The following is a 12,538-nucleotide window of genomic DNA, read 5'->3' as shown; positions in this document are numbered from 1 at the left end:
CTTTATCTGATATGTCATTTGCAAATATCTTCTCCCATTCTGTCAGTTGTCTTTTGGTTTTGTTGACTGTTTCCTTTGCTTTGCAAAAGCTTTTTATCTTGATGAAATCCCAATAGTTCATTTTTGCCCTTGCTTCCCTTGCCTTTGGCGATGTTTCTAGGAAGAAGTTGCTGTGGCTGAGGTCGAAGAGGTTGCTGCCTATGTTCTCCTTTAGGATTCTGATGGACTCCTGTCTCACACTGAGGTCTTTCAACCATTTGGAGTCTATTTTTGTGTGTGGTGTAAGGAAATGGTCCAGTTTCGTTCTTCTGCATGTGGCTGTCCAATTTTCCCAACACCATTTGAAGAGACTGTCTTTTTTCCATTGGACATTCTTTCCTGCTTTGTCAAAGATTAGTTGACCATAGAGTTGAGGGTCCATTTCTGGGCTCTCTATTCTGTTCCATTGATCTATGTGTCTGTTTTTGTGCCAGTACCATACTGTCTTGATGATGACAGCTTTGTAGTAGAGCTGGAAGTCTGGAATTGTGACGCCGCCAGCTTTGCTTTTCTTTTTCAACATTCCTCTGGTTATGCGGGGTCTTCTCTGGTTCCATACAAATTTTAGGATTATTTGTTCCATTTCTTTGAAAAAAGTGGATGGTATTTTGATGGGGATTGCATTGAATGTGTAGATTGCTCTAGGTAGGATTGACATCTTCACAATATTTGTTCTTCCAATCCATGAGCATGGAACGTTTTTCCATTTCTTTGTGTCTTCCTCAATTTCTTTCATGAGTATTTTATAGTTTTCTGAGTTCAATATCGCTCAGCATCAGGGAAATCCAAATCAAAACCTCAATGAGATACCACCTCACACCAGTCAGAATGGCTAAAATTAACAAGTCCGGAAATGACAGATGTTGGCAGGGATGCGGAGAAAGGGGAACCCTCCTACACTGTTGGTGGGAATGCAAGCTGGTGCAGCCACTCTGGAAAACAGTATGGAGGTTCCTCAAAAAGTTGAAAATAGAGCTACCATATGATCCAGCAATTGCACTACTGGGTATTTACCCCAAAGATACAAAAGTAGGGACCCGAAAGGGTATGTGCACCCCAATGTTTATAGCAGCAATGTCCACAATAGCCAAACTATGGAAAGAGCCAAGATGTCCATCAACAGATGAATGGATAAAGAAGAGTGGTATATATATACAATGGAATATTATGCAGCCATCAAAAGGAATGAGATCTTGCCATTTGCAATGATGTGGATGGAACTGGAGGGTATTATGCTGAGCGAAATAAGTCAAACAGAGAAAGACATGTATCATATGACCTCACTGATATGAGGAATTCTTAATCTCAGGAAACAAACTGAGGGTTGCTGGAGTGGGGGGTGGGGTGGGAGGGATGGGGTGACTGGGTGATGGACACTGGGGAGGGTATGTGCTCTGGTAAGCGCTGTGAACTGTGCAAGACTGTTGAATCTCAGATCTGTACCTCTGAAACAAATAATGCAATATATGTTAAGAAAGAAAAAAAGAAGAAGAAGAATGTAGCAGGAGGGGAAGAATGAAGGGGGGGGAATCGGAGGGGGAGAAGAACCATGAGAGAGGATGGACTCTGAAAAACAAACTGAGGGTTCTAGAGGGGAGGGGGGTGGGAGGATGGGTTAGCCTGGTGATGGGTATTGAGGAGGGCACGTTCTGCATGGAGCACTGGGTGTTATGCACAAACAATGAATCATGGAACACTATATCTAAAACTAATGATGTAATGTATGGGGATTAACATAAGAATAAAAAAAAAGAAGTGAGAAAAAGAAAATGCAGACACATCTTTTTTACGTAGATTGTTTCCATAAAACATAGTTTATTTCAAAAGTGGTAACTTCAGAGTCAAATAATATCTTTTCCATTAATACATGCCATTAACATAAAATTCTACTAAAAAATAATTCTTTATCTAAATTCCAGTCTTTGGAAGAATTCTTTTTTTTTTTTTTTAAGATTTTATTTATTTATTTGACAGAGAGAGACACAGCGAGAGAGGGAACACAAGCAGGGGGAGTGGGAGAAGGAGAAGCAGGCTTCCCGCGGAGCAGAGAGCCCGATGTGGGGCTCGATCCCAGGACGCTGGGATCATGACCTGAGCCGAAGGCAGACGCTTAACGACTGAGCCGCCCCGTTTGGAAGAATTCTTGTGTCTAACAAACCATTAGCGCTTGCTTGCCTAATAATGATATCAATACATGCTGATGCCACATATTATCTTCTACATTTTGTTTCTTGTAATATCTCCATTTATGTATATATTGTATATTTGTACATTATTGTATATTTTTTATTTTTGCTTTCATTTTAAATCAGATCATAAAAATTTTGGAGCAGCTCTTTTCTGTTCAAAATGCTAGTAGTGAGGGTAAAAGGAATGATAATACTGGATTTAGCTTTTTATTCACCAATACAATAATATATTGTACAAATATACAGGAGTATATTTGATATCAAAATATGAAGATCATGAAAAAATTCACTTACTTAAATACTTCTTTCTTTAATATGGGATTATTCCATTATTTTAATTTGATAAAATTATTTTTTCCATTTATCTCTTTCTTTATTCTACTCATTTTAACAATTCTTTTTAGTTGCTTTGTATTTGAACAAAATTTTAATCAGCATTGTCTTAGAATGTTCTTTACCAGCCAGCTTGCCTTTAGACATGATTTGCTGCATCTACTCTACATGAGGCAGGCTTGTTTTCCTTATATGTTTGTTTTACAGTTCTCTTTATTTAGCAAATCCTGAAATGTAATATTTTTATTACAATCACATGAAGAAAATTTGCATATGAATTACAAAGACTTATTTCTTGAACCATTTGATAATTGCCAATGTGATACCTCATCACCCTCCACCCCCATAATTTCCTATGTAGTTTTAACAAATAAGAACATTAGGATATTCACCCATATCGCTACAATACAACCATCAGAACAAGGAATTTGATGTTGTATATTGTTGTCCTATGGTCCTTATACTTCATTCATGATTCACCAGTTCAGAATCATCTTTGTATGGAGCTGTCATGGCTTTTTAGTTGCCTTGAATGGGAAGATTACCTGGTCTTGCCCTGACTCTAATAGCTTTGACATTTTTTTTTTTTTTTTGAGAGAGAGAGTGGGGGAGGGGCAGAGGCAGAGGGAGAGAGAATCTTAAGCAGGCTCCAGGCCCTGCACAGAGCCCCATGCGGGGCTCTATCTCAGGACCCTGAGATCATGGCCTGAGCCAAAATCAAAAGTCAGATGCTTAACAGACTGAGCCACCCACGTGCCCATAATAGCTTTGACACTGTTGAAACTTTGACACTACTGAAGACTGCAGGCCAGTTATTTTGTAGACTGTGACTCACCTGGATTTGACATTTCTTCGTGATTAGATTAGATCACATCATACTAGATTAAATTAAATGGTTTCCCCATTATTACATTAAATTAGATCAGATGTTTCTCTAGGTTTATTATACAGTTTTAGGAGAAATGTCACAGACCTGATATTCTCCTTCTAATTGTGATATTCTGCTATCATACTATCAGGCATAATGCTTTTGATTTTTTCCATTAATAAAATGTTCATTTTGATCAACTTATGAAGATGGTGAAGTCCCCTGTAAAGTTACTCTTTTCTTTTTTGAAATTGTAATAAGTACTGTGCAGGGAGGTACTTTGAAACTATTTAAGTTTCTGCTTCTTATTAAATTTTCCACTTATTTATTTTTATGAAGATAGATTCATGGTTTCCTATTTTGAACATCAGTTTGTCCCAGATTTGCCCACCGGTGCCCTTGAAGCAGGTCTGTGTCTTTTGACATATTTCCAATATTCTTTGAGCATTTTCTGATTTTCTGGGACAATGAAATGATTTAACTTTATCTTTTACTTTTTATGCTGCAGTCAAGCCACCAACAATTTTTCTACAGAGTTCTGGCTCCTTGTAGTGGAGGATGGTATTAAGAAAGCGATAGCTGGGTGCTGGGTGTGCTCCTTGCTGATGGGGACTCTCTGAACCAGGTACTCTCAGGAGGCAGGGTAAGGTCTGTATGTGCACATCACTTCTCGGCCTTTTGGCCAAGATCAAGTGAAGGTCCATACGTGTGCGCACACACACACACACACACTTTTATAAATGTGTGTAAAAACACCTGTTTTTATTTGTATAGCTATCTATAGACACACACACACACACACACACACAACCAATTGCATACCAGTATTTCTTTTTTTTTTTTTTTTTTAAGATTTTATTTATTTATTTGCCACAGAGAGAGAGCGAGCGCAGGAACACAAGCGGGGGAGTGGGAGAGGGAGAAGCAGGCTTCCCACAGAGCAGGGAGCCCGATGCGGGGCTCGATCCCAGGACCCTGGGATCATGACCTGAGCCGAAGGCAGACGCTTAACGACTGAGCCACCCAGGCGCCCTGCATACCAGTATTTCTAATTCTAATCCAGCTCTGTTGGGTTTATTTTAGTCTGTCCTGCCATATTTGCAACTCTCATGTCTCTGACAGTGAGAAATCAGGCTCCCATTCCCCCTATCTATTTAGTTGACCAATCCCTTTCTCTCTTTCCCCATCTCCCACCAACACACATCTGAAAGCTCTCCTCACTCAGCCCAGCCAGCCATGATATTTTTGTATTTTTTTTCTGAAAATGATTTTGTAAGAATATCACTGTGACTATACTGATCACTATGTATATTTTATCAAGAATTTAAACTTAATACATGTAAGGTTAGTCTGTAAAGCAGTGTCCTAAAAATTAAAAAAGAAAGATGGTCTTTCAAAAAGGTTCGCTCCTCTTCAGTCTAATGCTCTGAAAGGGGTAGGCTTTAAATATCTACAGACCATATAGTCTTCCTCCTTTGCAGGGTTTGCTAGCCACGTGATATTAGGAGGTTCATACAATTCAACTATTTTGAAGTAGGTCAGATACTCCGTTCACACTTCCTGTGTTTCCCCATGTCCGATCGTTTGACAGGATAATTGCTGTGCCTGAGCTTTCACATCATGCAGATAGGTCCTGTCATTCTCTCACTAGGAGTAATCTGATCATTGGAATTGAGCTACTAAATTCAGCTGTAGGATGAGATCCAGGTTACATGAGGAGTTGTACCTGAGCATGGGACTTTGGGTATTCTCCAGCTGGGAGGTAACACAGGTGCCCAATTAGGTACAGACAAAACACAAGGAGTAAATTCTCTTTCCTGTAGAAGCTGACATTATAAAGTTATTTTCGTTTGAAGAGATGGTCAAAGAATATACAGCACCCCAAAATCATAGGGGGAAAAGTGCTAAAGAATTGTGTTAGTTAATAAAAAATATAATGCATTTTTACAGAATTCTTTGAGACAGAATTAAAGACTTTCTTGAAGTGCAAGCTCAGAATTCAGTACATGGTGAGTTTTTTCCAGCTGCATTCAGCTACACTGCGGTCTTAGAGTTGGAACACGGGCAATCATTTTTGCTCAGAGTCAGATAACCGAGAGCAGTGGGAGAAGACAGGCCTATGGCTGTCGTGAGGGTAATTACACTGCAGGCCTCTATACAGTCTTCTCCTCTGCCTCTCTTCTCGCCCTGCACCTCTCCAGCCCACTGCCCAGGCCTTGTTGGAATGGGCTGTCTCTACCCCAGGATCTTGGCAGCATCCCTGAAGCATCCCCCACCCCATCCCTCCAATCCTGTCTCACGCTGCAGTTAGAAGACTATTTTAAAAAAGGCAAACTCAGTCACTGCTCAGGCTTGAAATCCTTAGGAGGCTCCTTTGTTCTTCAGATAAGTTTTATGTTCCCTCTTCTTGTCTTTTAACAGCTTCCCCCATGCAAACACCAGCATTGGCTTCCATACCCAAGCAAATTACAGACATACTGAACGTTTTTTAGTTGTTTAAATGACACATATTTCTTTGTACACCTGGACAAGTTTACACATTACTTTCTATGCCCACAATGCCCCCTTCTTCTCCCACTTACCAAACCCCAATCCCAACCAAAACACATCATCTGAACCCTTTAATGATCATTTATATTTCAAGTTTATTTAAGGCCTCCTTCAAAATGTCCTTCCTAAATTCCTTAGTCAGCTAGGCTTTTTGTGAACTCAGCCCTTCTGTCCGGTTGCACTGAATCCCTAATACCTAGTTGAGTGCTTGGCACATAGAGAGTACTTCATGAGTATTTGTAATGTGAATTAATTCATAAAAATACATTCACATATTGATTAATGAATTGCCAACCTTCACAGCATCCTATGTTTTGTTATCTCCACTGAACAGAAGAAATTGAAGTTTAAAGTACCTAATATATTTGCAAAAGGTAATGTATTTAGTAACAGAATTGTCATTTTTTGCCAAGACTCTCTTGTTCTGAAAATTTTGTTCTCTCATCACCTGGCTGGCTTTCTCATTTTCATTTCTTTCTGATTTATCAATGCTTATCCTGACAGAGAAAGAGGTAATATAGTATTTAAGAGCACAGATTTTTGAGATAGACTGCAAGATTCAAATCCTTACTTCTGGCATTTACTAGCTATTGTGACCTTGAGCTATTTACTTAAAATTTCTTTGCCTTGGTTTCCATATATGTGAAATGGGAATAATAATTGCTTCATAATGGTGTTGTAAAGATTAAATAAATTATTTTATCAAGAAACTGAGAACAATACCTGGCACATATGTGTAAACTATATCTATTGGGTAACTAATTATTGCTTCATTTTTCTTATTACTTGTATAGCTTCATATCAGAAGAGAGAGGAGAGGGTTTTCTCTATTAGTGGTACCAGGCCAGATGTTCTGTTGTCCAGATCATTAAACTGTGCCTTTAAATTTGCCTTTTCCGAGAGATCCCTTTCTGGAGACTGAAGTCTACAATCCATACATCTGCACAGGACTGTTACCTCATGACGGTAGATGGCTGGGTTAGAGAAGACCCTTTCAAAATTGCTTCCCAGACCCAGCTCTCTGAGGCTGGACTCCTTGTCAAGCCAATCATCCTCCAGGCACTGATCTGAATGCAGGAAAGGTATCCATTTAACACTGAGTCTTATGTCTACTCCTCTATTCTTGTGCTATATGAATTTTTCTTTTGGTGAAAAAGCAGCAAATTTTGTGTGTTGAATGTAAATCCATGAAGCACAGAAAATTAGTGTTGTATTGATTAATGGTAGGAGAACTTTCTTATTTATATATCACAAGTAAGAGTAAAATTATATTTTATTGAGTGTCTAAAAATATTTATCTCCAGGCCTCTAACTTATGTAAAAATTTCCCCAAAGCAACTAATGAGCTTATAGGAAATTTTATGGGAAAAGAAAAATGAGAAGTGCTCTTTGATTTTAATTTGGGCAGAGAGCAAATGCATGGACACTTCTAGGTATTTGTAATGGCAGCATAAGTTGGTATGGCTTTTCTAGGAAGGAATTTAGATACCTAAACCTAACATCTTGAATATGTTGAAATATTTTCCACCCAGGATTTCCAAAACTCAGAATTTAGATTAAAAGAAATAACTAGAAAGTTACATAAAAGTCTGTGGGCAAACATCAATTCTTTGCTATCTATTTGTGTGTGGGTGTGTGTGTGCCTTCATGTTAACTTAATGTCTGTGTCACCCTAATATGTAAGCTCAGTGAAAGAAGGGACTTTTTCTGTTTTTTTTTTTTTCCCCAGCCATTATAATAAGCACTTAACAGATTACCTGGTATACGTCAAATATTCAACCACTATCTCTTATATAAATCAGTCATTATTGTGATGTCTGATAAAACAAATGAGGAAGCAACTAAACAGCAAAATAAATATGGCCAAATGATGGGATAGACTAAACCTACCAAAAAGTCAAGGTTTTTTTTAAGTATATTGATTGACATAAAAAAACCTCAACATTTTTACATGAGAAAAAGTTACAAACCATATAATCCTAATATTGCAAAAAAAAATTTAAGAGAAAGTATTGAGTGGTTACATGGAGCCACACATAATTCTTATTTTCTCTTTTAAAATTGTCCTTATTTCAAGTAATAAAATAAACTGCATTATTTTTAAATGCTGAATCAGTTTTTTTTTTTTTTTTTTTTTAAATAAGGGAGGCTTATAAAGACCATGTAACTACTTGGAAAATGACTAGGAAATAATTTAAATCGAAATAAGAACACAGAAATGCATCCTGGATTACTACTATGAAAATGTTACTTAATGTAGGGCTAACGAATTGACAAATAAAACTGATTTGTTAGAGTAGTTTCTTGTTTTTTTTATCTTTTCTTTCTCTCTTTCTTTCACTCCTTCCTCCTCCCTCCCTTCCTTCTTTCTTCCCCCACTTCTTTCCTTCTTCCCTCTCTCTCTTTAATTCTTTCCTTAATTCCACCAGTTTTTTTTGGGGGGGGGGTAAAAATTTCAATTAGAATCTCATTCAATTAGATTAAATTAGAATTCCATTAGCTGTTTTGGTAATTATTTAAAAAACTGGAGTCGGGTATGTTCTCCTTTTCTTCAGACACCCCTACATCTTTTAGGAGTTGCCAGGGCCTTCTTTACTAACAATCAACCAAGTACATCAGAGTTGTTCTTCCTCCATCAATCCCTAAATAGAACTAAAACCATACACAATGATGAGCTAACAATGACCTATATTTTTATTTAGCTCTTGTGCTACTATGAATGTCAGTTTTAATCTAAGATTATTTTATAGGGAAGAAAAATTATGAACATTTCTGAGGTAATAATATTTTTTTGTTTCTCTGCCTTCAGATACTTTTGATACATTTCATTTATGTTGTAAATGTTCCATCATTTTCTACTGAGTCTTTAAATAGAAGAAAATAATCGACATAAAATGCAGGGAACTTAGTTTTCCTTGGCTACAGGAACAAGGTCTACCTTAACAAGGATTTAATTGTCATCTATAGTACTTCCAAGCTTACAGACCTCAGAGTAAAAACTGAATGCAGATTATTATTTAGGTTTTATTCCCATTTTGCTTCTTAAAAATGGCTACAGAAACCATTTGGAATTTTACAGAATTCTTGATGACTTCCCATTCCAATTATCTTGTGTATGGCCAGAATTTTAATTGATTTATGACAATTATAAATTCTTCTACACACTCAGATAGATAACCTACCTCTGAGATTTAAAAAAAAAATCATTCTCTGCACATGCCTTTATATTTTCTACATTTTCTAATTCCAAGTCTTCTCTAAGACTTTTTCTTTTGTATTTTACTTAAAAAAAAAAGAAAAACAAACAAACAAAACAAGTATGGTAATAATTGAGGTTTAAATTAAGACTATTTTTGATTGAACTTTCTATTTCTCCCTCAATGACCTCCTACTAAGCTTCTTCCTGCTCCTCCCCCTAGACAGAGGGACTACAGAATCTGCTTAGTAATTACTTAAACTGATATGAGGGTGCTTATATACTTCTCTGCATTCTATCTTTTATACATATTTTTTCTTTTCTTTATCTTTATCTTTTATATCCTTGCATCATTTGTTTTCATGAGCTACTTATGAGCACAGAACCATTGAAAAGGAAAAGCCATGAAAATTTTCACTACCTATTGTTCATACCTTGAGAATCTTGCACATAATCTCATAAACTGAAAATGTTTTCTCTGCTCGGGTCCAGTCCCATGTTGTCACCTTTAAAAGATGAAAAACTAGTATGTCATTTGTTTTAGAAAGATAACCCCAATTTCCTTCTTTCTTCTACTTACATAATATGGTGCACAATGAAACTTTCCCACATGTACTATATACTCTCATTTGTGGAGTTATTTTTATAGACGTCCATGTGTGGTATTTTGGTTTCCTCTCTTCTACATTTTATTACCATTTCTTTTCCTCTTTCAGCAAATGTTTTATGTTATATGTAACAATTTCCATTTGCCCAATGTACTTAAATATTTTAAATAATGTATGTATTACCTACGTATAAATACTAAGTATTTATATTTCACACATATAATAATTTTGCCACCAGTTACATATAAAGCAGAATACTAGATATCAATGGAGGCTTTAATTTTTTAAAAAGACATAGTTTAAATAGGGAAGTTATTTCAAGATGTAAATGCCTTATAACATTGTGAAGACACCAAACACTACAATGAAGTTATTTCACTTTCTTATGTTTAAAACATATATTTGTCTGTCTAGTCATAAGAAATTATTCAGAGTAGGAATATAGTAAAATATATAAATATTAATGGCTTTTTTCTTGCCTTCCAGGTGCTTTGAACTTTGTGTAGACATAGTCATTCAAAATAGCAGCAGGTCAGGCTTGTTATTTCCAAGACCCTATGTAATATTAGCCTTGTAAGTGAGTGGTCTGGCATTTGATATTTATACTCAATAAATATTTATTGAGAATCTACTATTGTGTAAGGTACATGTTTCCAAAAGAAAGACCTTAGGTGCAATAAGTACCCATACATATTTAATACAAAGACCAATGACTAGAATACAGGAAATCAAAATGCAATTTTTTTTTTCATTTTGGCGACCATAAATGCCTAAAAAGAAATGCCTTCCAGGGTTATAAAATAAATATTTAATGCCAGAACATATATCTTTAGGAAGGTATTTTCAGAAACATTTGGACTGTTTTCTATTTTTTTTCTGTATTTTATTTTTAAAATATATTGGTAATATGCTATTTACTATTATTAAATTGATGTCACTCTGTCATGACAATATGGGAAAAGTAAAAAAAAAAAAAAAATTAGACAAAGACACTTACTGGAGGTGCCAGAAATTTGTAAAGACATGATCCCCTCAGGGCTAGAAATGTTGGTGAGTACACACGATCTTGTAGAGGGTCTTGCTCCCGTGCTTCACACCAGCCCATGTAGACTATCTGCAAGAAAATTGAACATGATGAACAGTCAAAAAAAAGTCTCATTTCAGATGTGTACTTTTCATATCTTGGGTATTTTAATTCTCTCATAAAATTATCAAATTAATTGATGCAAAAAATACATTAGCTTCCAATAAGTGAATGTGAACCACTCCTAAGAGTTTATGTTTCTGTCAGCACTTATGAGGTGTTTGGTGTTTATGTGATCCAACTTGGCATAAATTATATCTCCCACTCTCCACCATTCCAACTATAAAAATGTTTCTTCATAATAAAATTTATTGACTTCTCCTATCAGTTTCCCAATAAGTGGCCTTTTACTATGGGGATGTGCTCCCAGGATAAAATATTTAAGTGGGAAAAAGAGATGAGTCAAAGACAAGTACCTTGTGTGACTACCACTGTTGTGGTGTACTACACCTCCCCTCTACCTGACAGGATGGGATGACAACTCTTCTTGTTTTAGTCACGAATCTAAGATGAATATAGTTTATTCAAACATTATTCATATATCAAATGGCAATGACAACAGCTCTTTTGTCTCTAGATCTTAAATATTGGTGGGTCAATTTCCAAAAGGAAATCATGTGAGATAAGCCACTCCTCCTTCAATCATTTGATTGTTGTGAAGCTCAAACATAGACATAAACATTTATTCAATGAGTTTTATATTCCTGACAATGTATTCATATGTCATTTATCTCTTACTGCAACTCTATATGGTAGAAGTATCTGGGAAGATATATTTCCCACCTCATGTAACTTACTTTGGTTTTATGGTTGACAGGATGTTCTTTCCTGTTCTTAGACATTTTCTTTTCTTTTCTTTTTTTTTGCTATGAGATCTGTTATGACTAATGGGATATTAATGCACATGACACAAGTAGAGTTGGACTTAGTATCTTGTGCTTCTGCCATTACAATGAGAAAAGCATACCCAACCTATGTGGAGTCAACCAGAGCCAAAACTACCTCTTGGACAAAGTTTAGCCAAGTCGAGGCTAAAGACTAATTAAAAACAACCAGTTCACTTGCAGAGAGAAATAAAACACAGATAAATAGACTTCCCATTTTCATGGGTTAGAAGGATTATTTAAAAAAATATTCATAATATCCAAATTGACCTACAGATGCAATACCATCCCTTTCAAAATCCCAGTGGCATTCCTTAGAGAAATAGAAAAATTATCTTAAAATTCATATGGTACCACAAAAGGCCCTGAGTAGCCAAAGCAATATTGAGCAAGAACAAAGCATTGTACTTTATGATTTAAAATATATTACAAAGCAATAGTAACCAAAACATAAGTTATGGGCATTAAAGCAGGTATATAGAATGGAGCAGAAGCAAGAGCCCAGAAATAAATTCAGGGTTAACTGATCTCTGACAAAGATGCAAGAATGCACAATGAGGAATGGATCGTCACTTGAATAAACAGCCTGGGAAAACTGGATAATCACATGCAGAAGAATGAAGTTGGATCCTTATCTCACCATATACAAAAATGAATTAAACTCAACTCAACTCAAAATGAATTAAAAACTTAAATGTTGGCCCTAAAACCATAAAACCACAAGAAATACAATTTTAAAACATTATGCATTTCCTGTGTATATCACCCAAACTGGCTACAATTAAAA

At 36.0% G+C, this 12,538-nt stretch overlaps 1 protein-coding gene across 8 annotated transcripts in view; it reads right to left on the bottom strand.

Moving 5' to 3' along the window:
• Positions 1-12,538, bottom strand: part of SNTG1 (syntrophin gamma 1) — a 907,627-nt gene that overhangs the window by 85,709 nt on the left and 809,380 nt on the right. For all 8 annotated transcript variants that reach the window (XM_032421884.1, XM_032421883.1, XM_032421890.1 and 5 more), the window contains 2 exons: positions 10,781-10,897; positions 9,610-9,681 (listed from right to left, as the gene is read on the bottom strand). In XM_032421884.1, the coding sequence (XP_032277775.1) occupies positions 9,610-9,681; positions 10,781-10,897 (189 nt within the window). The remainder of the gene's footprint in view (positions 1-9,609; positions 9,682-10,780; positions 10,898-12,538) is intronic.

The sequence above is a fragment of the Phoca vitulina genome, unplaced genomic scaffold, assembly GCF_004348235.1.
Source record: "Phoca vitulina isolate PV1807 unplaced genomic scaffold, GSC_HSeal_1.0 scaffold25, whole genome shotgun sequence".
NCBI lineage: Eukaryota > Metazoa > Chordata > Mammalia > Carnivora > Phocidae > Phoca > Phoca vitulina.
This window is presented reverse-complemented; position numbering and strand designations above follow the sequence as displayed.